Source organism: Schistocerca nitens, chromosome 4 (genome assembly GCF_023898315.1).
Source record: "Schistocerca nitens isolate TAMUIC-IGC-003100 chromosome 4, iqSchNite1.1, whole genome shotgun sequence".
Lineage (NCBI taxonomy): Eukaryota > Metazoa > Arthropoda > Insecta > Orthoptera > Acrididae > Schistocerca > Schistocerca nitens.
In genome coordinates, this window is record NC_064617.1 from 741,623,582 (window position 1) to 741,650,011 (window position 26,430).

Below are 26,430 nucleotides of genomic sequence, written 5' to 3' on the forward strand. Positions count from 1 at the left end.
GTAAATGTAAATAAACAGTACAGTACGTGTAAACATGTACGCATGTTAGTTGTAGATGAGGTGGAAAACAGTCATCCTAGACAAAGCGGTAAACAAGTTTACTTCCGTATCTCCTTAATCTGGCTTCTCCGACACCGACTCCTACAAAATGGCTCTGAGCACTATGGGACTCAACTGCTGAGGTCATTAGTCCCCTAGAACTTAGAACTAGTTAAACCTAACTAACCTAAGGACATCACAAACATCCATGCCCGAGGCAGGATTCGAACCTGCGACCGTAGCGGTCTTGCGGTTCCAGACTGCAGCGCCTTTAACCGCACGGCCACTTCGGCCGGCCCGACTCCTTCCTCAAATTGTTCAGTGGAGCATTCTCTATGTCTTGTTACACTTTTGCGTGCTCTTACGGAAACACCCTGCATATCGATTATTATTACACACAGTATCACTTTTCCTTACGTACAACGTCTTTCTTTCTCTCTTTTTTAAAAAAAAAAATCTGGTGGAGTTGCATAATGAACACTGACTTATGATTTCGGTAACAGTAGCTCACCCCTTGCACGTCAGAAGTATCCGTGGACAGCCTGGCACAGAGCGCTCCGGTGCTGTTGTTCTTGTCGTCGAACCAGGCCACCTCCTGCCGCAGCATCGCCGAAAACGTGAGTTTGCGCAGCCGCATCGTTAGCCTGTCCCCGGCGACGTCGAAGGTGTACATCTGCAGCAAGTACAACAAGTCTGAAATCACAGCCTTTTATTTCCTCCAAATGGGTGTAACTGTGCAATCAGTTAAGTCTACGGGCCTCAAGATGGTTCTTGTCTTGTGATAGAGGCTTCACATGGGAACACAACTTTTACGATACATCAAAAAGAGTATCAGCTTTTACCTCCTGCACTGTTTCTCCACTTAAATGTCTCATAATCGCGATTTCGGGGAGTGTACCATTTCAAATGGTAACTCATCACGAATTGCGTCCAACCATTATTCTTCTAGAAATGAAATGAATTAATTGAGTAAGAGGAGTATTGTTCCTAGTTAGTAGCGAAGGACTGCAACAACCTGCAAGAAGATAGTCTCTCTCTCTCTCTCTGTGTGTCAGGAGTACAACAGCAGATATTTTAATTAGTGACTGAGGGCAGTGTACTGCTGAACAGCTTTACATCAGTATTTACTGCATTTGCAAACTAATAATTATAGCTGTTAAGAACAGTATGATTATAGGTTGGCAAGCCGTTAGGTCAGCCGTTGAAGAGTGGGTATGTTGATGCCAAACGGTTAGTCGATACTGACAGGTGTATTCCACTGTCTTAGTGCTACAGTTACGACAGTGCAAAGAACATCAGGTAGTAAACTATGTGACGTGTTTGGTGGAAGTCTGTTAGATGCGGAGAAAAAAAAAAGTTTTGCGTCAACTCGGTTCCGAGAGTTCCAGAAGCTATACAGAAAATTGGAATAGCGATCAACATAAACATCACTTCCGCCCTTTTTATTGCTCATGAAACCACACATTGCATGTTGCAACACCATACAGAGATTCCTTCTGAGGTGGTGGTCCAGATCGCTGTACACACCGGTACCTCTGATACTCAGCAGCATCTCCTCTTGCACTGATGCATGCCTGTATTCGTCGTGGCATACTATCCACAAGTTCATCAAGGCACTGTTGGTCCAGATTGTCAGACTTCTCAATGGCGATTCGGCGTAGATCCCTCACAATGGTTGTTGGGTCATGTCGTCCATAAACAGCCCTTTTCAATCCATCCTAGGCATATTCGATAGGATTCGTGTCTGAAGAACATGCTGGCCACTCTAGTCGAGAGATGTCGTTATCCGCGGCTCCCCCTGTCGAAGATTTGAGTCATCCATCTGGCATGGGTGTTTGTGTTGTTATTAGCGTAAGTTATTTTTAGTAGTGTGTAAGTCTAGGGACCGATGACCTCAACAGTTTGGTCCCTTAAGAATTCACACACATTTGAACATTTGATGTCGTTATCCTGGAAGAAGTCACTCACAAGATGTGCACAATGGGGGTGCGAATTGTCGTCCATGAAGACGAATGCCTCGCCAATATGCTGTCGATATCATTGCACTATCGGTCGGAGAATGGCATTCATTAGTCGTACAGCCGTTACGGCGCCTTCCAACACCACTAGCGGCGTACGTCGGCTCCACATAATGCCAACCCAAAACAGCACGAAACCTCCACCTTTCAGCACTTGCTGGACAGTGTGTCTAAGGCGTTCAGCCTGAACGGGTTGCCTCCAAACACGTCTCCGACGCATATGCATATGTGACACTCATCGGTGAAGAGAACGTGATTCCAATCCTGAGCGGTCCATTTGGAATGTTGTTGGGTCCATCTCTACCGCGCTGCATAGTGTCGTGGTCGCAAAGGTATCTCGCCATGGACATCGGAAGTGTAGTTGCGCATTATGAAGCCTATGGCGTGCAGTTTGAGTCGTAACACGACATTCTGTGGCTGCACGAAAAGCATTATTCAACATGGTGACGTTACTGTCAGGGTTCCCCCGAGCCATAATCCGTAGTCAGCGGTCATCCACTGCAGTAGTAGCCCTTGGGCGGCCTGAGCGAGGCTTGTCATCGACAGTTCCTGTCTCTGTGTATCTCCTCCATGTCCGAGACGCCTGGACACTTCCCCTGTTGAGAGCTCTTCCTGGCACAAAGTAACAATGCGGATGCGATTGAACCGCGGTATTGACCGTTTAGGCATGGTTGAACTACAGACAACACGAGCCGTGTACTTCCTTCGTTGTGGAATGCCGGCCGGGATGGCCGAGCGGGTCTAGGCGCTACAGTCTGGAACCGCGTGACTGCTACGGTCGCAGGTTCGAATCCTGCCTCGGGCATTGATGTGTCTGATGTCCTTAGGTTAGTTAGGTTGAAGTAGTTCTACGTTCTACGGGACTGATGACCTCAGAAGTTAAGTCCCATAGTGCTCAGAGCCATTTGAACCATTTGAACCTTGTGGAATGACTGGAACTAATCGGCCTCAAATAGGCGCAACTCATGCATGATTGTTTACATCTTTGGTCGTGTTTAGTGACATCTCTGAACAGTCAGAGGGAATGTGTATGTGATACAATATCCACAGTCAACGTCTATCTTCAGGAGTTCTGGGAACTGGGGTGATGCAGAACTTTTTTGTATATAGTGTGTGTGTGTGTGTGTGTGTGTGTGTGTGTGTGTGTGTGTGTGTGTGTGTGTGTGAGTATGCATCGGGTGTCTCGTAGGGGCTGTTATGCACATTTTCTCTGGTAATTCGGCAGATATTTGCAGTTTCGTTTTTGCGATGTGTAGCTGGAGTCAGCCAAAAAAAGCTACGCTCGTCATGTATCACATACGACGTCCTAGGTTAGTGCGATACTCGCTTTATAGATGTGTGTTAACAGGAACAGTAAGACACTAGGAACAGCGCTGCTGCATGGTGGCAACAGCCACCGCGGGCAGCGGCGGTGCTGTCGCTGCTACAGTACAGGGTATTCTTTGTGTCTTACTGTTCCTGAACACATATCGATAAATCGAATATCGCATTAGACTAACTTGGGAACGTAAAATTCCACTTTCAAAAATCATTTTGTTTGCAACGAGAAACAAACCGACTGTTTCCATCGACGCAGGGTGTCGCATGAAAGACGTGATGAGCATTTCTTGTTATCTGGGTTTTGTAGAGAATAAGGGATACAGTTTTCTAAATAATTTTCTTGAGACCATGCAGTGCCGAAAATACATATTTCATCGGATCGTGAAAATGAACGGAGTGTTACTCAGTTGATAGAACGTAGCCTTTAGACGAAACAGCATAGGATTTTTGCAGATATCAGTGTTCAACCTACAAGATTATTGTGGACATTAAGCTTGTACGGCCTTGATCCTTATCACTTATAGCAAATCCTACACGTGGGAGAACGAGATAAAGGTAGACTATGGGAATTACGTAGTTGATTAATTGCAAATCAGCGACTAATCCAGTTAAGACTGTTTAATGAGGAAGCTGCTTTCACTCGTTGCATGATCGCTCGTAACTCACGTTGGTGGTCCGACGGCAACAGACTTGCCTTTGTGGAGGCACATTTTTAAGATCACGTCTCAGTATATATGTCGTGTGGTATGATAAACAATCACTTAACCGGTCCTGTTGTGTTACCGCATGGTCTTACATAGCCTCATTATTTTGACGTTTTATAAAACGAGGTTCCTTTGGCTACAAGAAAGGCTGTTTTTTTCCAGTACTATGGGGCCACTGCAAGTTCTACTCGTCAGGAGAAACATTTTCTCTAACATCCCCTGCAGAAGTGCTCATGTTTCTTCAGCACCAAGGTAGGCTGTAGACACGTAAGTATGTATGCAGGACGAAGGTCACAAAAGAGAAGGTAAGCACAAGAAACGAATTAATCGGATTGGAAATAGTGTTTCCCCATAAAATAACGAACACACGACCTCAGAAGAGTTACACGCGGTGTTTTGAAGAGGATTGGAATACCCCTTGAAGTCGGTGGCCGAATTTGTGATATTCAACTTTGCATTTATCAGCGTGCATTTGCACATCTTTTGTAAGTATTTGTCTGGGTTACATACGAACACCTGCTTGTGTGTCGGTGGTTAGTTTTCAAGTACAGGCATTCACAGAATACTTTGTAGGAAAATCTGCAAAAACATTCATCACTATTGTCATTTGGTTTCAAGGCGTTGCAAGGATTGGCAACTTTCTTTAAATGTTAAGAAATTAAAAGTGTTCTCTTCACTAACCAAAATACCAACGAGTGACGACTGATATATCTCAACTCATACAAACACCCGGCTGTAACGTTTGCGGAGAAAGGATGGTGAGATACGCTCATTCGTAGAAAAGGCAGGTCGTAGACTCCATTTAACAGGTAGAATACTAGGGAAATGCAGTAAATTTACAAAAGAGTTTGTTTACAAAATGATTATGCGACCCATACTGAAATATTGCTCTAGCATGTGGGTCCCGCACCAAATACGACCCATAGGAGATATTACCATAAACAATGAAGGGCAGTGCGAATGGTCACTCGTTTCTTTCACCCATGAGAATGGTTAAAAGAAAAAAAAACTGTACTGCAGACTCTAAGCGCAAACTTTCCCGTGAAAGCCTACGTACAAACTATCAAGAACCACCTTCAAGTGAAGAATCTACGAGAATATTACAACCTGCTTGTTTATCGGTCCAGTAGGGATAGTGAAGAAAACTTTAAAACAACTTCAGTGCTCACAGAGGCATTTAAATTATCATTCTTCCCGCGCTCTATAGGAGAATCTAATGGGAAGCATCCATAACGACGCGCACAATGAGAGGTACTAGAGATCAGAACCGGAGCGGGAACGACTCTTATGTTCCGGGTGCATACTTCACAAATCAAGGAGCCTCTGCTGCATCAGTACTAACGGGATTCCTTCGTTCCCGCTGTAGTTCAGCGAGTATAACAAGTCTGACAACAGTAGCACTGCGTCGCTTCGTACTAACGATCTCTCCCTCTCTTACTGAAGCATGAAGGCCTGTAAGGCTAGTAGTGACTTATTGTTAGTACGGAAGATGAGTACACGATCTTGTTGCTGTGAAGTAGCACTGACCAGGCGAAATGACCGATTGAAGGGATCAGATAGCCTTTAAAGAAGCTTTGTTTCGTGAGACTGCGGAGGACCTAAGACAAAAATTAATTGATACAAAGTACACGACTGCAAATGTGTTCCATTTGAGGAGTAATGATACCTGTAACTAGTTTCACCATACAGCCCAAGCTTCAGACGAAAAGACATACAGATTTCGTCAGATGCAAATAAAATGGTTGTATTCTTGTTGATTCCGCTTCCACCATGAGAAAACATATGTGCTTTGTCGAAAGAAAACTGGGCAGTGAGGGCAGCGTACTGTTAAAACATGTTCGATAACACAGGAAAATTTACCAACTGGACGAATGCTGCTGGCTTAGGAAACAAAAAAGAAAAACGTATGTAGTTTTAGTTGATAAGTTTGCAGTTCAGGCAACGAGACTATGAGAATGTTACGTAAGTGGATATAATCAGAAAATGAAGTCACACAACCAGAAACAATTACGCAGAAGGTTATCCCACAGATGGGAAACTATTTTAAGGGAAGACAGGAAAATGATAGCGACTCCTATTTCGACACACACTCGTTATTTTTGAAAATACCTGTTTACAGACAGATAGGTATTTTACATAAAAACAAGTTTATCAGTGGCCACTCTATTCCTACGCTTCTTCTAGCTACTTATATGATTTCGCCACTTGCGGAGTATCGTAGCGTAGATTTGAGACATACCTGCAGGAAAGAGCTTACGCCCATGATGACCGCTATCACGATGAACACGGCGCAGTACCAGTATGTCTGACTGCGGACAACAGCAGGGTCCGGGTGAGAAAGGACCTGAAAGAAGGGAGACGGTTTGTAGCAGTCACTGAAGAAAATTTACCGCTAATCTTCTCTTCTTGAAACACAAATTTACTTTATGCCTACATAATTAGTATTCAGGAAAGTAAAAAGACACATTAAAATCTCTTAGTATCTCCTACATTTTGTTTGACAGTCCTATGGTAAGTAATATACACGTGCATGCGGCTTTAGTTCTACACTAATCCTGCTTTGCATTAGGTCGATATGATTACAAACAATATGTAAAGGAGGAAGTCCTCTTTACCATTATTTAAAAGGCATTTCAAATGGAACTAATGTTATCTGTTAAAAGACTTGTGAACAGGCAGGAGGCACGTCAATGTTGATGGAAGTTTAGATGCCCAAGAACGGTGAAGAGAACTTGAAAGCTGTTCATTAGAAAATGGCTTTCAAATCAATTACCTTGACGCGAGTTATTAAGCGCTGGCGAGGTGTAAAGACACACTAAGCGCGGATTTCGTGTGCTACGAATTGCACTATCTTTGTCTGCATGGAGGAGATATATGGTATATCTGTATGATATAAAAAACATAGACACACCAAGAAGGAATTATCTGAATGGGACGGGGATCGGTGGATGTGATGTACATGTACAGACAAACAATGATTACAGTTTGAGAAAAAAAATGATGATTTATTCAAGAGTAAGAGCTTCATCAAGAGAGCAAGTCAATCACGCGTTGTTCCACCTCTGGCCCTTATGCAAGCTGTTATTCGGCTTGGCATTGACTGACAGAATTCTTGGATGTTGTCCTGGAGAATATCGTGCCAAATTCTGTCCAGCTGGCGCTTTAGATCGTCCGAATACCGAGATGGTCCTCAAACCTTGTCCATAATGCTTCAAACTTTCTCAACTGGGGAGAGACCCGACGAGCTTGCTCGCCAAGGTAGGGTTTGGCAAGTACGAAGACAAGCTGTAGAAACTCTCGTCGTCTGCGGGCGGGTAATATCTTGCTGAAATGTAACCCCAGCATGGCTTGCCAATAAGGGCAACAAAAGGGGGCGAAGAATGCCGTCGACGTACAGCTGTGCTGTAAGGATGACGCGGAAGAAGCCAAAGGGATCATGCTGTGAAGAGAAACGGCACTCCAGACTATCACTCCTGATTTTCAGGCCGTATGGCGGCTGAGCCGTAGGGAAGCCGGAAAATCTGCTGTGGGTCAGTCTAGATATAGTAGGAGTTAGCGAAGCGAAGTGGGAAGGTGATGAGGGTTTCTGGTCGGATAAGGTAATATCAACAGCAGTAGAAAATGGAATAACAGGAGAAGGATTTGTTATGAACAGGAATGTAAGGCACAGAATGAGTTACTGTGAAGAACTCAGTGTTAAGGTAGTTCTTGTCAGAATCGATAGCAAACCAACACCGACGACGATAGTTCAGGTATACATGCCGAAGTCGCAAGCGGGAGATCGGGAGATGAAGCGATATAGAAAATATATGAGGATATTGAACGGGTATTTTAGTACGTTAAGGGAGATGAAAATCAAATAGCCATAAGGGGACAGAAAGGCAGTTGTAGGGGAAGGAAACGAATAAAGGGTTATTGGACAATATGATCTTGGTACAACGAGTGAGAGAGGAAAAAGACTAATTGAGTTCCGCAAAAATTGCAGCTAATTATAGCGAATACTCTGTTCAAGAATGATAAGAGGATGAGGTATAGTTGGAAAAGGCCTGGAGATACGGGAAGATTTCAGATAACATTATCGTAAGGTAGAGATTCCGAAATCAGATACTAGATTGTAAGAGGTAACCAAGAGGAGATATAGACTCAGATGATAAAGAGTAGGCTGAAGTTTAAGAGACTAGTCAGGAAGAATCAATGCGCAAAGAAGTACTAAGGATGAAGAGATACGAGCGGAGATCTTCAAGGGTATAGAGAGACAAGGAATACCTCAGTAGGCAGTTCAGTTGAATAGTGAAGACGAATGCACCTCTCTGAAAAGGGTAATCACAGAAGCTGGAATGGAAAATATAGGTACAAATAAGGCAACTGCGAAGAAACCATGGGTAACAGGAGAAATACTAGAGTTGACCGATGAAAGAAGGAAGTACAAAAATTTTTGGGGAAATTCAGGAACACAGAAATGTAAGTCACTTTGGAATGAAATAAATAGGAACTGCCAGGAAGCTAAGAAAGATAGAGAGAGAGACAGAGGTTGTCAGGACTGATTCAGCATATAGAAAAGTTATAAGAACCTTCAACCTTCGGTGAAATTATGAAATTAAAAGCAAGGGTGGTAATATTAAGAGTGCAATGGTAGTTCCACTGTTACATGCAGAGGAAAGAGCTGATGGGTAGAAAGAGTGCGTTGAAGGACTTCATAAGGCAGAAGACTTGTTTGAGGACATGATAGAAGAAGAGGTAGTAGCAGATATAGGACTTTAAAAAATCTTTGGAGCAATTAAGTTCGAAGAAGACAGAATGGATGGGTAACATTCCATAAGAAATTCTGAAATTATAGGGGAAGAGGCAACAAAACAACTACTGACGTTGGTGTGTAGAATGTATGAGTCTGGCGACATATCATAATTCTGAAGACTGAAAGGGCTAACAAGTGCGATAAATGTCGCACATAAGCTTAACAGCCCATGCAGCCAAGTTGCTGACAAAAACAACAAACAGAAGAATGGAAAAGAAAATTGAGAATGCGTTAGGGGACGATCAGTGTGGCTTCAGGAAAGATGAAGGCACCAGAGAGGCAATTATTAAGGTGCGGCTGATAATGGAAGTAAGACTAAAGGTAAATCAAGACACTTTAATAGGATTTGTCTACCTGGAGAAAGCATTCGAAAATGTAAAATGGTACAAGATTTTCGAAATTCTGAGAAAAATATGGGTAAGCTATTGGAAAAGAAGGGTAACACACTGTTTACAAGAGACTAGGGGGAACAATGAGAGTGGAAGACCAAGAACAAAGTGCTCGCCTTAAGAAAGTTTGTAAGACACGGATGTAGTCCTTTGTCTCTTCTGTTCAGTCTATTGAAGAAGCAATGACGGAAATAAAACTAGGGTTCAAGAGTGGAATTAAAATTATGGATGAAAAGACATCAGTGGCAAGATTCGCTAATGACATTGCTATCCTCAGTGAAAGTGAGAAGTATTACAGGATCTGCTGAATGGAATGAACAGTCTAAATAAGTACAGAATGTGGATTGAGAGTAAACAGAAGAAAGACGAAAGTAATCACAAATAGCAGAAATGAGAAACTTAACATAAGGATTGGTGATCACGAAACGGATGAAGCCAAGGAATTCTGCTACCTAGGCAGCAAAATAACCCATTGCGGACGGAGCAAGGATGAAATCAAAAGCAGACTTGCAATAGCAAAAAGGGCATTCTGACCAACAGAAATCTACTGGTATGAAACACAGGACTTAATTTGAGAAGAAATTTCTCAGAAAGTTAGTTTGGAGCACAACATTGTGTGGTAAGCAACAGAGATTTGATGCTCCAGAAGAATGTCGAAAATTAGCTGGGCTTCCCGCAGAATCGGCAAGGAATGAAACATATGGAAACATTGACAAAAAGAAGGGATGGTAGGGCGTCTCTCAAGGTGTCACGGAATAACTTCCGTGGTACTAGAGGGAGCAGTAGAGTGCAAAAACTGTAGAGGAAGACAGAGATTGGAATATACGCAGCAAATAATTGAGGACGTAGGTTGCAAGTGCTACTCTGAGATGAAGAGGATGGTGCAGAAGAGGAACCCGTGGTGAGGCGCACCAAACCAGTCAAAAGCCTCCAGACACGTCTTCACTGGTGTCGAGGCCCAATACGACGAAACCGGACTCATCACTAAAGGCAGTTCTTCTCTTGTCTATGATATTCTAAGCTGAAGAAATGCTTGAAAGATTTTTAATTCAAAAGAATACTGGAATACGGTTTCTTGTAGACTGTGATATGATTAGAGATAACGCGAAAACTCACAAGGACAAGCTCCTACCGGTGTATAAACTGAAAAATAAACGCTCCAGGCACGTCCTCTCAGCTAACACTTTTATTTCTGTAAACTTCCGAGCAGTGTTCGGAGTTTATATCTCGCTTAGGAAGAGATTTTATTGTAACTACACTGATGTTTGTTGTACGAGTGTTAAGTTTTTATGGGAGAGGTTTTTAGTTTTTTTTATCTTTGTAGCCTGGTAATGTACACTTACAAACTCTTCTTTTTGTATTACTTTAATTAACTGAAAAGCAACACCTTCAAATTTTTATGTGAATACTCTTAAAATTTTTTGAATAAAATAATCGTTATTAACCCTCTATCTTTTATTCTTGATGTCTACGTACTTGTTTCTCAACATAGGCACCCTGGTGACGGACACATTACTCCCAACGAGAAACAAGTTTGTTGATGCCATCAGAGGAAAATGTTTGACTTTGTTGACAGAACCACGACCTCAACTCTGTTTGCACTCCCTCTTCAATATCAAAGTGGAGTCCTCGAAGGTGTTCTTTAAGCTTTGGAAACAGATGAAATTCGGATGAGGCCAAGTTGGAGGATGATCCTGACAGTGAACACTAGGCGTCAGATTGTTGCAGATGTTGCAGAATATGTGTGTGGCCTGGAATTGTCACGCAGAAGGAGGGGCTGTTCCATGTGTGGACGAACTGTTCCAATTCGGAACCCGATTGCAGAACGGTGTTTCTCACTTACCGACGTAGTTACGTCAGACACTGCCATATTACGCGCTACATATGGGAGCTCTCTTGCGGCAGGGGGCTGCAAATAGGTAGATATGAAGCATAAAGTTGTAGAATGTTTATACTGTTTGTTTTATTTAAAAAGCATTGAGAGCTTATAAATAAATCAGAGGCATAACTTTTCAGCACGCTCTAGTACAAATCTGATGATGACAATAGCCGGAACATCGTAATACGATGAGGTGACAAACTTATGGGATAGGAACACGCACATATCAAAACGGCGGCAGTATCACGTACACAAGACATAAAAGGGCAATGCATTGTCGGAGCTGTCATATGAAGTCAGGTGATTAATTTGAAAAGCTGTCTGACTGATTATGACCGCATGACGGAAATTAACAGACTCTGAACGCGGAATGGTAGCTGGAGCTAGACGCATGGGACATTCAGTTTCGGAAATCGTTAAGGAATTCAGTATTCCTAGATCCACAGTGTTAATAAGGTGCCGAGACAAAATTTCAGGCATTACCTCTCACGAAGGACAATTCAGTGGCCGACGGCCTTCACTTAACGACAGAGAGCAGAGGCGTTTACGTAGAGTTGTCAGTGCTAACAGACAAGCATCACTGTAGGACGTAGGACTTCCAGCCATTCACGGACTTTCATTCAAACAACGATGGGATTTTCATGGTGGTACAGTTGTTCGCGACTTGTTTGAAGAACATCCTGGAAAATTCGAGCGAATGACTTGGCCACCCAGATGAATAACATCGAACATTCATAGGACATCATCGACAGGTCAGTTCGTGCACAAAATCCTGCGCCGGCAGAACTTTCGCAATTATGGCCGGCTATATAAGCAGTATGGCTCAGTATTTCTGCATGGGACTGCCGACGACTTGTTGAGTCCATGCCACGTCGAGTTGTTGCCCAACTCTGGGCAAAAGGGGGCCCCACGTGATATTAGGAGGTATCAGAGGACTTTTGTCACCTCGGTGTATTTCACACATAGTTCACCCGTATCACTACTGAATTTTGCCCGGCAGTTTCGCTTTCAAGTATATCAGTGTTTACGATGTCATATTTCCTGAACTTTGTGTCGTACAATGATATTATTTTGGAAATACATTAGGCGGAATGCGTGAATACTGTCTACGAAGTGTCTCGGGACTACAGTTAGAATCTGTAGATTAAAAGGTCATGCCTTATGCGGTACTTTTACCCCATGAACAGCGAAAATGTAGTAAGCCATAAACTTGTTTCATTTCATCATTTTGTCGAGGCTGTCAGACATTGAAAGTTCGTTAACGGTTGGAAATTATGTATAAAGTTTGTTACAAGACACTAAGTGCTCTCATCCTCAGATACTGGATGAAGGAAGTCTCGATATCCGCGCGCCGTGGGCTCTCCCCATCCCTCTGGTGGGTAGGTGATTCTTACCCTCTCAGCGATTCTTTCCAGATAGAAAGTGATGCATATACCAAGTTTGGTTGAAATCGGTCCGTGGTTTAGGAGGGGAAGTTCAACAAACATACTTACATACGTACAGAGATTTTTATAAAATGTATAATAGCTTCTACTGAAATGGCCTTCTGTGGGAGATGACGACCACGAGGTGGCGCAGTGGTTAGCACATTGGACGAGCATTCTGGAGAACGACGGTTCAGACCGGTGTCCGGCAATCCAGACTTAGGTTTTCCGTGATTTCCATAAATCGCTCCAGGCAAAAGGACACGGCCGATTTCCTTCCCCATCTTTGACACCATACGAGCATGTACTCCATCTCTGATGACCTCAGCGTCGACGGGACTTTAAACCCAGTCTTCCTTCCTTCCTTATACGGCCTCCATGACTTTGCATCCTCTCCCTCTTTCCGTTTAGACTCGCGCCTGAGTGCTTCTTCAGTGTAAAAATCAAACCTGTCCCTGTTCGGTCATGGTTTCTCTAACAAGGCGACTCTACGAACCGGCGTCTTCAACTTCCTCCATACTTAATAAGACTCGATAATTAGTGTCCGGGCATCTATTTCCAAAATCAGTACTATGAAATTATCGAAAATACACGAAAATTTTTTTTGAAGATTAGACGAGTTCTGAGCGCTCTAAAACACAAAACATTCGTAGATAGTTGCTGGTAGCTTTTAGAGAGTAGCCTACATCTACTGCACAGAAATAGGCTACTTGGGAGAGGCCACAGTGATGAAGTCGTCTGAAAGAATATACCAACAAATAATCTGATGCGCTCCTAAGCACTCTGTGACAATGATATTTCATCAAACGAACTGTTCACTAGTATTGGAGCACAGTAGCTCGTCGTCTCTATCGAAACCTTCCCAACTCTTGCTAAGAAATATAAAATCAGATTGACACCCTTAGTCTTGGGGAAGTTTATCGTTCTGAAGCGAACATGTAACACATAAATCTATGCAAGGAAACTATTACCATTCGGAATCGGATAAAAAGTTCTCTATCGTCACCGAAACCAACATAAATACGTTAAACGTCGAACAGATTTTGCCACCAGATTAGAAATTTTACCTTGCCGATAAACACAATGTTCACGCCTCGCATGTTCAAAACTTGAATTTTTCCTCGCCAAACTCAAGGGAACTGATATATAGGAACGTATCAACTATTTGTCATTACAGCATTGAAACCTTTAATTTCATCTGGGAAACGAATATGAACTGGCAGGGCACAGTTTTCTGGGTGAGGTTGTCGAGACTGTTTAAGAGGGGAAAATGACCACGAAGTGTTCACCTTAGTCAGTAACATCAGCTGATGCAACAAGACAGTTGGTCAACTAATGTCAAGCTTAAAAGAAATACATTTAAAATGCAGACTCTTTGAGACCGCATCTGGGAATGCAACACATACAAATCATCGTGTGGTGTAACTATCTGCTTTCGTTTCATATTACTGTTACTATTTTTATTATTGTCAGAGAAGGAAGTGTGTTCTTGACTCTCATGTCAATTGCATAAGTGCACAGTTTAAGTAACGAAAATTGGGCAAATCTATTTCTTTTATAAAAGGTTTGAACAAATCATACGCATTGTTACCGTAACTATCACATGTTCATCTTCTTGTAACACACACGAAATTCTTTTTTTAGGAAGAAACATAAATCCGGTAGCAGTTGTTGCAATTCTGCTGTTTAATTTCTCTGATTTACGTTTTAAGCACTTCAAACAATATATAACACTGCATAAAGACAATCTTCTGAAAGGTGGACTAAAACCATTTTATGTTGTCTAAAAAACAGGTTTCTATGGGTACAGAATATTCTGTGGTACAATTGGCCTTCTTATCATACTACTATTATCATTAATTTATTGTTTGATGTAAATAATATGAAGGATAAGGTGATGATGTGCATCAATATTTGTAAAAACGCTGCTATTCTTGTATTTCAGTTTAGTAAAAGATTTAGTTTAAAAGAAGTAGCTGGGTATGTAATATGCAAGTGAGTTAATCGTACAGTCCTCGGCTTGAATCTTATTTATTAAGAAATGGAAATCTCAACACGTATCGAAGCTCAAGTTTTTAATAAAAGTAGCACCTACTTATTTTTTAATTAGTAACCACACGAAATACGAATACCAATATTTGCAATATACTAATTAATTTTTTAATTGTATTCTTATGGAGGTTCACAGTCTCAATGTGTTCTGAGAAAGAAAATACTGTCCAAGGAAGCTGTATTTTGTTTACTATCCGTGCAATTGGCTAATTTGAACTGTGGGTAATTTTCAGGCACGTTGAAACATTAGTTTGTGTATCAATTGTCTACAAAGGTCTTGCATATCTTCAGATGATCGCAGCTTGTAGACATTTAATGTTGAATTGGAATCACTCGTTCAATTTTGCCATTTTTGTAAACATCCATTAACAGTAAGTAATTTTACCCCAGTCCATATTTGGCAAAGTTTCTAAATTTTTTGTGGGGATCCACAGGCTCAACGCGATTTCAGAGTGTAAATATGGTTCATGTAAACCGCAAGACCCCCAGAATTTTTTTTTAAACCTTTCCCAGATATAGAACGGGGTTAAATTATATACTATCAACAGATGTTCGCAACATGGTAAAGTTGAACGAATGTATCCGATTCAACAAAAAATGTCTACAAGCTGCGGTCATCCCAAGACATACGAGAGCTTGTAGATAATTGATGTACAAACCACTGTCAACATTTTGGAACGGATTACTATTGCTTGAAAACGACACTCGGTTAAAATTGCCCACCTGTATGGCTAATAAACAGAACACAGCCTCCTTGGACCAAGATTTCATACTCAAAGCATTAAAATTAGATCAAAAACGCGAAAATCAAATATAAAATTAAATGTATTGTTATTTTGAGAGGTACTGATGTGCATAATATATTTTTTTATTTAAAATGTGGCGTTTCATGTCAGTGTCCAATTTCAGTTTATTTTCATATAGCTAATAATTAAAAGAAAAAGAAGTTATTTTTATTAAAATTATGAATCAATTTTAAAATTAATGTTTCCATTTGAAAATTAATGTAAGATTGAAATAAAATTTGAAAATGTTGCTAGTGGAAGCAACAACTTCTTGATTGTAAGAATTGTACGCTACACACTCAACTACAGGCAGCTATGTTAACGAATTCGAATTTTTTTTGTTTTTATAATTAGGAAACTGTTACAGCGCCACTGACTTCCAAATGCCACGAGGAAAAAATATTAGAGGTCTAGTACGTAAAGCCCCGCTCTAAACTGACTCCAGAGTCACATGAAAGCCGTACAGGTTTAAGGTTTGGTACTGACCCCAATGACGTCTCCGTAGAAGATGCTGAAGATGGGGAAGCCGACGGCCACGACGAGCGCGCTGAGCGTTCCCGCGGCCAGCAGGCGCCACTCCGGGGCGCTGAGGCGCAGCACGGACAGCAGCCCGACGCGACGCACCCCTACCCCCTCCGCCCAATCCCCTTCATCCTCTTCCGTATTTTCCGACACGTCAGCTGCCGACCCCCTGCGGCCCACCACCGAGGAAGCATCGTATTGCTCACTCTGCAGCCGCTCCAGGACCGGACGATCTTCTCCTACAATTGTCAGTCTCATACAGAACGAATATTACCAGCTTTTGCAATGCTTTATTATTGACAACTTAACATAGTTTACTACTTGAAAGCAGAGACATAAATAGATTTTATGCTACTTGATGCCACAGGGCTAATATTGTCAGATAACCCGTTTTAAATCAATTTCCAGGACCTAGTCATAGGGGCTGAAACGAGTTGTAATGAAAAACTTAGTAGTAGCTCTGGCTGGGGAACTGAAACATGTTTATAAACACTTACGAGCTGTGGGGGCCACCTTCACGAAATATATTAAACATCGCAACTAAAACAGGGAATAAGAAATTATTGAACTTTCGAATAAGGAATAGGGTAAGCTCGCGGGGCAGTGACTGAAATCGATTCTCCAGTAGAAGTTAACTGCATACAAGAAGGTGCTGCCACCTCCAGATAATAATCGTCTGTACTTGATGTATTATAAAAACACTTATCAGACTGCCAGTCTACTGTCGTGTTCTAAATTCCTCATAACACATACTAGTTCAAGGTAAGCGGAACAGAAACTTTTGCTTTCTAATATTATGTTTCTTTAAATTTAGTTTAATTAGTTAACCGTTGCTCCGATTATGTGTTCGTTCGTGGTGGAATTTAAATCGGAGATCTCAAATGAGATTATGTTGCTTTTCCATCCAATGGAAAATGGTTTCCGTGCTACCAACCTCTGTAGCACTTACTTTCTGGGTGAGTAGGGGCACTAAATAAAAGCACAACACATTTTGCTGATTTATTTTTTACTATTTTCTCGCAGGTGGGTTAAGATAAACATAGTCGGACTGAAGATGATGTTCACGAAGCTATTGCCGCAAGGGTGGAGCACATGGCATCCTACAGAACTATTTGGGGAGCATCGTTCACGTCTTCACCATCGTCTAAAAAGTGGTAATGATGATAAGCTGAAGAAGAATGGTGGACAAACTATGTTCACCACCGAAAAAGAAAAAGCTTATGTTGTCAGCTTGTGGGTTCGTTGTAAGAAAAGCTGATTTATTCTTCGGAGAGAAAAATGGAATGTAACTTCAAGTTTTCGAGGCAACATCAAATGGCAGGAATTGATTGGCTATTTGCTTTTCGTAAGGGCAATCCTGAAATAACGTAAAGGAAGGTTGAAGGGCTCTCCTCATATCGTTGCAATAAGCACGACATTGAGCAGTGTCTTACTTTATTGAATAAAACCATGGATGAATTTAATTTACGTGATAAGCCACAATTGATTTATAACTTTGATGAATCAGTCTGCTAAATTAATAATGAATCAGACAAGAAAATGTTTGCGGCGAAAGGATGCAACGCTGTTTCATTCGTATTCTTGTGTAGAGAGGAGTGTAGAAAATTTAATTCCACCAGTAGCAATATTTAAAGGCCTGACAATTTCCCTAGTGACTCATTGGTGACAATAGCAGACTCAGTTTGGATAAATGAAGGTGCCTTTTTTAAACGTTTGCTTCATTTTCAAATCTTGGGGTCCTGGAAGATGTCTCTTACTACTGGGTGGATATACTTCTCATAAAAGTTTACAGGTATTGGGGTTTTGCGAGGAAAATTACGTACACATAATGTGTTTACCTAGTCACACAACTCTTCGACTTCAGCCGTTAGATAGGTCAATTTTCAAACCTCTGAAGTTTATGACAGTGAGAGTAATATTTTCATGAGAAACGATCAAAGGGAAGAAAAATTAACAAATTTCAAAGCATCCTCGTTGAAAGCAACGACAACTGCTATTGGTGAGAGTGGATTCAGAACAACAGGGGTTTATCCATTAAATGCAAATGTTTTCTCTGCACGTGAGTTTCGTCCTGGTTGCAACTCAAGAAACCGGCACCAAAAACCAGACGGAATCCAAGTCACCTTCGGTATCTTTCCGTGATCTTCTTCCACCTACGAAGAAACAATGGACCGCCGTCCAGCGACAAGGAAACTACAAGCAGTTCTCTTAACGTCTACAGAAGATATGGCTGCGGTAAGAGGAGAAAAAAAAGTGAAAATCAGGAACGGAAAGTGGACTAGAAAAGGAGGGAGAGAATACTTAATCATCATCCTCATAATCAGAGGAACAAGATACAATGTGTGCATTTTGTTGTGTGAAATACGGTGTCCCCTTACCATCAAAACTGGAAGGCTGGATACAGTGCCAAGGAAGGGAAAAAGGAGTGGTACATGAAAAGTGCGTAGGGGCTGAGGGAAGGAAAAAGTTAGGTGTTTTTAAGAAATGACATTCAGAAGTGCAGAAGTTATCCTGAGACATTCAGTGTACCCCCTTAATAAATATTTGGAGTCTACGACACTTAAAATAAGAAACGCTATTGTAACACTATCCCCATTCAGCTAAGTGACTGTCGCCATTAATCCTCACTGGCATGGATAAATAGGGACATGTGGTACCTACCTATTATCCTTCGTACATTCTGTATGTATCTGATTATAAAGCCCTATAATTTGTTCCTTAAATATTACATTAAAGAAAGAACTGTAAACTTTACAGTTTATACTAATAATGAAACCATTATTTCAATCTTCCAAATTTTTATCCCGACTCACTGCAGCTTACCATATGTTGTCTGAGAGGCTAGTCTAAAGAGAAACCCCTAACACCGTGTCCTTTTTTACATATGTAATTCAAACGAAACAAGCTTGTCAATTATAACAGAACCGCAAATATCCTGTTAACACAATGCGTTCCCTAATAGCCAAGAATAGATTGAACAGATTTAACACTATTTTGTTACTTCTATGCTCTTCAGTCCAAAGACTGGTTTAATGCACCTCTCCACGCTAGTCTATCCCGTGCAAGTTTCTTTATCTCTACATAACTACTACAACCTACATTCATTTCAGACTGCTAAAGGTAGTCAATATTTAATATCGATCTACAATTTTAACCTCCCATACCCCCCAAATTACCAAAATTAATCACTGTTTGATGCCTCAGGATGGGTACTAAATGGCTCTGAGCACTATGCGACTTAACTTCTGAGGTCATCAGTCGCCTAGAACTTAGAACTAATTAAACCTAACTAACCTAAGGACATCACACACATCCATGCCCGAGGCAGGATTCGAACCTGCGACCGTAGCGGCTGCTCGGCTCCAGACTGTAGCGCCTAGAACCGCACGGCCACTCCGGCCGGCCCAGGATGGGTACTATCCGCCGGTCGCTTCTTTTAGTCAAGTCGAGGCACTATCTTCTATTCTTCAGTAACTGCTCATCAGTCATCCGATACACCTATAATCTTCTGGAGTCTTCTTTAGCGTCACATTTCAGGAAACCCTAATCGTCGAAATCAGATTAACATTACGCAACAGATATACAACAGGCCACCATTTGAACACCCGATTAAGCAGGGAAATATGGTGTTCAGCGTTACTATGATGTGGCCATCAAAAGGTGCAAAGTTTTCTCGCTGTTACAAAGGGAACAGGAGCAAATGTACTTAGTCTTTGCTTAGCTGGTTTATGCACTAAGCCTCTCAGCGACAGCCCATCTTTATTTTAGTTTGTTCTTCCCTTGGTACTTGTCCAAACTTAATATAGATAGGGTAGTCCTTCATGGTGCCTCAAAATCTACAAAACAAATCTTCTCGGGAAATACATCACTTCCAATAATAACTACAACCAATTCGCTAGACGAACGGAGAATATGGTTATTAGAGTGCTGTTTGCACTTTTGCTGTATCGAATTACTTTAATGTAGAGAAAACTGCGTATCTTGAAGACAGTAAGCAACAGAGTTAAAACTTGCATGAATGTACTACATGTTTAAATATGCAGATTATTTGCATTTCCATACAACTGTAGAATGTCGGTAGCAGTTACGCCTTCTACATGCTGAATACAAGGAAAGTTTACGCACGTAGCTTGAATCAGGAACTGTGTTTGTTTGCTGCAAAACAAGTATCATGCATACAGACAGAGCGACGACATCTGAAGACTCACAGTACGTGACCTCTGTTGTGGAACAGCCTAATGTGGCAACTGAGGGGCGCACCGATAAAACTGCGCCAAACGACAGTGCTAAGGAATGGCACTGTGCTCTCTTTCCACATTAGTCCCGGTCCTGTGGACTGAATCACAGTTGGGCGATTCCGTATGCGGAATTTCTGAGAAGAAGAGACATTGCCACATCGTATTTGTCATCGTGGTATGGGCCCAGCATCTGAGATGGTACAGCGCTTCATCTAATATTTTACGTGCCGGAACGTACCTCCTCAGCCACGCAATGCCGCCCCCCCCCTTCCCCCTCCAACCATAATAATAACAAAATCTGAGTGTGATAAAAATGACAATGAGAAAGCATGGCTTTAACAAAATACTGTTCTGAAATTCAGATTATTTAAAAAATAATTTCTTATAATCAAAACAGTAAAACCATAAGATTTTAGATGAGCGTCTGTCGCTATAGTAGTGCCACTCTGATCCCTAGTTCTGTTCGATACACATCGGCACAAGTCAGTATTCTTCACGGCTATGACGTCATGTTTTCAACTGCTACCAGCCGCAACGTTCAGACAGTTGCATTGTCGTTGCTCATGAATGTGTGTCCATTATTAATTATTAAACCATTTAGTCATGTATGACGATAAATTTATTCCTGACCCGAAGAGCCGGCCGGTGTGTTCGAGCGGTTCTAGGCGCTTCAGTCTGGATCCAAGCGACCGCTACGGTTGCAGGTTCGAATCCTGCATCGGGCATGGATGTGTGTCTTGTCCTTAGGTTAGTTAGGTTTAAGTAGTTCTAAGTTCTAGGGGACTGATGACCTCAGATGTTAAGCCCCATAGTGCTCAGAGCCATTTGAACCATTTTGAACTTCCCGAAGAGTGAGGAAACAGAAAACTCCATGTGATATGAGACCCTCAGTTATGTGCTTTAAATGTCATTTGTCTTCTGATCATTGAGTTATATTATACCCGGACTGATGTAAGTTCATATTCGTTACTACAGATAATCAACACATTCGAACACAAAAGTGCCTGCAATACGTCTTCACGTTAATTCCTTGTGCCATAGCAATTGTTCAGTGGGTAGCGCCTCACGTCGCGGCTGCCTTAATCTTCCTCCTCTCGCCCCACCTCATGTGACAGTGTATGGGGACAGACTGTACATTTTTGTTTGTTTTATTTGGCCTCCACAGTTTGTACTCTGTGTAGCCATCGAAGACACTTGTTTCCATAAATTACGTAGTTATACACAAAACATAAATAAATGTATATATTGGTGGCAGTCGTAAAGAAAGGACATGAATGTTACCGATATGTACCGGTCACTGCTTTGGAATGGAGCTCGACTTATCTTTGGTATACTGCACGTACATGCACACGCACACATACATGCACATGCACAGGCACAAGCACAGCCACAACCTCACCCCACACCTCTGCCCGCATCACATTGGTTATCCACGGTCACGTTTATTGGTGCCGACACGGAGATAAAGTACAATTCCGTTGCAATTTAATACACGTGTACTATTTTAAAACTCCGGTGTCGACTTGTCCCAGTGAGTTCAAAAAAAAGAAAAAGAAGGAAAATTCCCCGGGAGGTACCGGAACGGGCTGAGCTCCGGCGGAAATTATGCCCTGGTGTGACGGTAAGGACTGCCATTGAAAGCACAGTACGATCACAATCACCTCTTGACCTCTTAACTAGTCATTTAGAGTGCAGCTGTAACATTTCTGACGTATTAATGGGCGAGGGTCGTTGTTCCTTACCTTTGATATTTTCGTGAATTATCTTTCAACAAGAGAGCGCAACGCCGCATGTTGCCTGTGTTGTACTTGCCTACTTGATACAGGGTTTGATCGGCTGTCGCCATGGCCATCACGTTCTCCAGATCTCTTATTGACTGAAAGCATCTGCCATCACTGAAAGCGTATGGTCATGGGTTGCAAGGAGACAAGAACTTCACCTACCCCCAATCAATACGACCAGTGAACTCTGGCATGTATTTTAGGCAGCATAGAATAACGAAGCCATATCTGTCATCCAAACTCAATTCAGTGCGATGCCCAGCTGGGTTAAAGCCACTGGCGTTACTGCAGGTGGTTCCCGAAATTTAGGAGATGCCTGGGCCTACGCTATTTACCGAAATGTACTGTTTGTTCACTTCAAGCCTTGATGAAAATTTATAAAATGCAGCGAGTTAGTACGTTACGCCTGGGGGAAAAATACGTTTACTCCGTGGCATACAGTTGCTCCGAGGTGAGCGGATCGCTTACGTGAAAAATTAACGATCAACGGGGACTCTGTTACAAGAGACGCTAGCGTGAATACGTTTACGATTCTGAAGCTAGTAACTGTCTATTGTTACAGGCCATTTGTAGAACAGATGGGAACAAAACTATTTGGCGAGCATAGAATGGGGTAAAGAATCGACTGGTGAAAGTTTCAGCAAGAGTATATTGATATATTAAAAGGTAGTTCTACCAGTCTTAATTATTTTCAGAAGGTTGACTCGTGGAAAGTGAATTTCTGTCAGGCTTGTATGCAGAACTTCGCACATTTGGTTAGTGACTTTTGCTTGTGAATTTGCAAGCATGCTCAAGGAAATTAGGGAAGTGTTTTTCTGCAGTTGAGAGAAATCTGTTTTACAACTGCACGTCACACAACAAATGCGAACTGAATAGCACCGAATCAGTATCCGAGGATTCTATGTAAGTTTCTATTTATGACCTGTAAATTCATACACGACCGGAGATCGTCGGAGAGTGCTTCTATTCTACGAGATCGACGGGTTTATAAAGGGCGAGTTTTTCCACCGTGTACAAACCCTAGGGATTGTTCGATGCCGGCCGCGGTGGTCTCGCGGTTCTAGGCGCGCAGTCCGGAACCGTGCGACTGCTACGGTCGCAGGTTCGAATCCTGCCTCGGGCATGGCTGTGTGTGATGTCCTTAGGTTAGTTAGGTTTAAGTAGTTCTAAGTTCTAGGGGACTGATGACCACAGCAGTTGAGTCCCATAGTGCTCAGAGCCATTTGAACCATTTGATTGTTCGATGAGAGGATATGGAACAAAAAAGGTCTAATGAACTTATGTCCGGAAATGAATGGTTTCCATGCTAGAGACCATTTATTCATCATACATTGTTACAGAGACTGCGGTCTAATACGCGCTTACCATGCAGTTACAGTTACAGTACGTGCTCAAAATGGTTTCCATGAGCCACAACGCATGCGTGTACGTGCCGTAGCATGTTCTGTGTCTACACCTACATCTACATACATACTCCTCAATCCACCATACGGTACCTCATCCCACAACTAGCATCTTCTCTCCCTGTTCCACTCCCAAACAGAACGAGGGAAAAATGACTGCCTATATGCCCCTGTACGAACCCTAATCTCGCTTATCTTATCTTTGTGGTCTTTCCGCGAAATGTAAGTTGGCTGCAGTAAAATTGTACTGCAGTCAGCCTCAAATGGTGGTTCTCTACATTTCCTCAGTAGCGATTCACGAAAAGAACGCCTCCAATCCTCTAGAGACTCCCACCCGGGTTCCTGAAGCATTTCCGTAACACTCGCGTGATGATCAAACCTACCAATAACAAATCTAGCAGCCCGTCTCTGAATTGCTTCTACGTCCTCCCTCAATCCGACTTGATAGGGATCCCAAACGCTAAAGCAGTACTCAAGAATAGGTCGTATTAGTGTTTTATAAGCGGTATCATTTACAGATGAACCACATCTTCCCAAAATTCTACCAATGAACCGAAGACGACTATCCGCCTTCCCCACAACTGCCATTACATGCTTCTCCCAATTCATATCGCTCTGCAATGTTACGCCCAAATATTTAATCGACGTGACTGTGTAAAGCGCTACACTACTAATGGAGTATTCAAACATTACGGGATTCTTTTTCCTATTCATCTGCATTAATTTACATTTATCTCTATTTAGAGTTAGCTGCCATTCATTACACCAATCACAAATCCTGTCCAAGTCATCTTGTATCCTCCTACAGTCACTCAACGACGACACCTTCCCGTACACCACATCATCATCAGCAAACAGCCGCACATTGCTCAACAGCGGACCTACCACACTTCCCTGGGGCACTCCAGATGATACCCTCATCTCCGATGAACGCTCACCATCGAGGAGAACGTACTGGGTTCTATTACTTAAGAAGTCTTCGAGCCACTCACATACTTGGGAACCAATTCCATATGCTCGTACCTTAGTTAGGAGTCTGCAGTGGGGCACCGAGTCAAACGCTTTCCGGAAGTCAAGGAATATGGCATCCGTTTGATACCCTTCATCCATGGTTCGCAAGATATCATGTGAAAAAAGGGCGAGTTGCGTTCCGCTGGAGCGATGCTTTCTAAAGCCGTGCTGATGCATGGACAGAAACTTCTCTGTCTCAAGAACATTCATTATATTCGAACTGAGAATATGTTCGAGAATTCTGCAACAAACCGATGTTAAGGATATTGGTCTGTAATTTTGAGGATCCGTCCTTCTACCCTTCTAATATACAGGCGTCACCTGCGCTTTTTTCCAGTCGCTCGGGACTTTACGTTGGGCAAGAGATTCGCGATAAATGCAAGCTAAGTAAGGAGCCAATGCAGTAGAGTACTCTCTGTAAAACCGAACTGGAATCCCATCAAGACCTCATACGTTCACATAGGCCAGGCTGCATTCGAGCAGTGCCAAAGGCAGCACGAATACACCGCTCCAGTGTCTCCACGTCTGGAATGGGCTCTGCATAGACAATACTTTTTGAGAGGGGCCCATAACCAGAAATCGCAAGGGTTGAGATCCGATGAACGAGCAGACCATGCAACTGTACCCTCGAGTCCGATCCATCGACTAGAGAAGATACTGTGATACGTCCGAACGTTAACGGCGAAGTGGGCTGGAGCCTCATCACAATCACATTTTCCTCCAAGTGTGGCGTCCGAGCATTTCGGGTACGTCCTTCATGATTTACTGCTTCCTGAAATGATCCTGTCTCAGACAAACGGTGAAACACTCTTGCAAAACGTTGAATACTGTGGGTGTTGTCGGCGGGGATAGGTCTCCTGACACAACCTTGCTGCCCACCGCCCGTTGCCATTTGCCTTTCCGTAAGTAAACACCATGTCGGCAAGCTCTCGAGTCGAATGCGGAACCATTGTGTACAGCCCCGTATCCCGTCCACTACAAAGTGAGTCAGCAAGGGAAGTGAACTCGACACAACATTACCAATTACTATGGCAGGATGGGGCGCTAGGATATGACAGAGGGTGGCTCTGGGAGGAAATCATGCATACCGTAACTGTGGCTGGGTAGTACAGCGCGTATTAGACCACAGTGTCTGCAACAATGTGTGACTGAATAAATGGTCTCTAGCATGGAAACCATGCATTTCCAGACGTAAGTTCATTAGAACTTTTTTTTCAGTATCCTCTCATCGAACAACCCCTAGAGTTTGTAAACGTAGGAAAAAATCACCCTATATAACTGCACTTTTATTATTGTTGGCAGGTCATCTTTGTAATTAGTACATTATATCACACAGTTTCGTCAAGACATAACGATTACTGCTTGTGTTTTGCGAGACTTCGACGATAGAATACGGAACCATTAGGTCTTTGTACAATTGTTCTGACTTTGGATAATTATCGAGAATAATTTCACTTACGAGATTAGTTGTTATTAGTGTTGAAGTAGTAGCACAAGACATTACGGCTACGCATCCTCAGAAACATAAGGTTTAATTATTTCAATCAATCGTTAAGTGCATCTTTAATTAATCACATCATCACATACATACGTACACCAATACAAGCTAGGGTGACTTTTTATGAGTTTAGTAGGATGCTCATACCGGTAAAAACCAAAGAGATGGTCTCACAAGGATTATTGTCGACAACCCTCAGAAATAAATGCGGTACTGAACCGTGCCGAATGTGTCTGCGTCCTGATGGTCAAAATATGAAGTTATCATAGTATTTTCTATAACTGATTATACAATTTTTTCATAAAATAGTCGGCTAAATATTCTTATTACAGATTTAAAGAATTTAACTATGGTTTCTCTTTTGATTCACGATTTCCAGAAGATTGTTCGTAATGTAGGTCACATTGCTCCTGGGCCTCTCAGCTTCAGGAAGGAAGACGATATAGTTCGCACCGTCGCTGCCGATCAAAGCATATCCATAGCGAATATCGGAAATGTTGCGGTATCTGATCAAATGTATCAGACCACATGTTTCTGGACATTAATAACGTCTGTGTCCACCCTAAGCCTTT

At 42.2% G+C, this 26,430-nt stretch overlaps 1 protein-coding gene across 1 annotated transcript in view; it reads right to left on the reverse strand.

Annotated features, from left to right (window-relative positions):
* Positions 1–26,430, reverse strand: part of LOC126252542 (ATP-dependent translocase ABCB1-like) — a 152,477-nt gene that overhangs the window by 38,794 nt on the left and 87,253 nt on the right. Inside the window, exons 10-12 of the mRNA XM_049953439.1 lie at positions 15,892–16,166; positions 6,321–6,425; positions 551–712 (exon numbers count right to left, since the gene is read on the reverse strand). Of these exons, the coding sequence (XP_049809396.1) occupies positions 551–712; positions 6,321–6,425; positions 15,892–16,166 (542 nt within the window). The remainder of the gene's footprint in view (positions 1–550; positions 713–6,320; positions 6,426–15,891; positions 16,167–26,430) is intronic.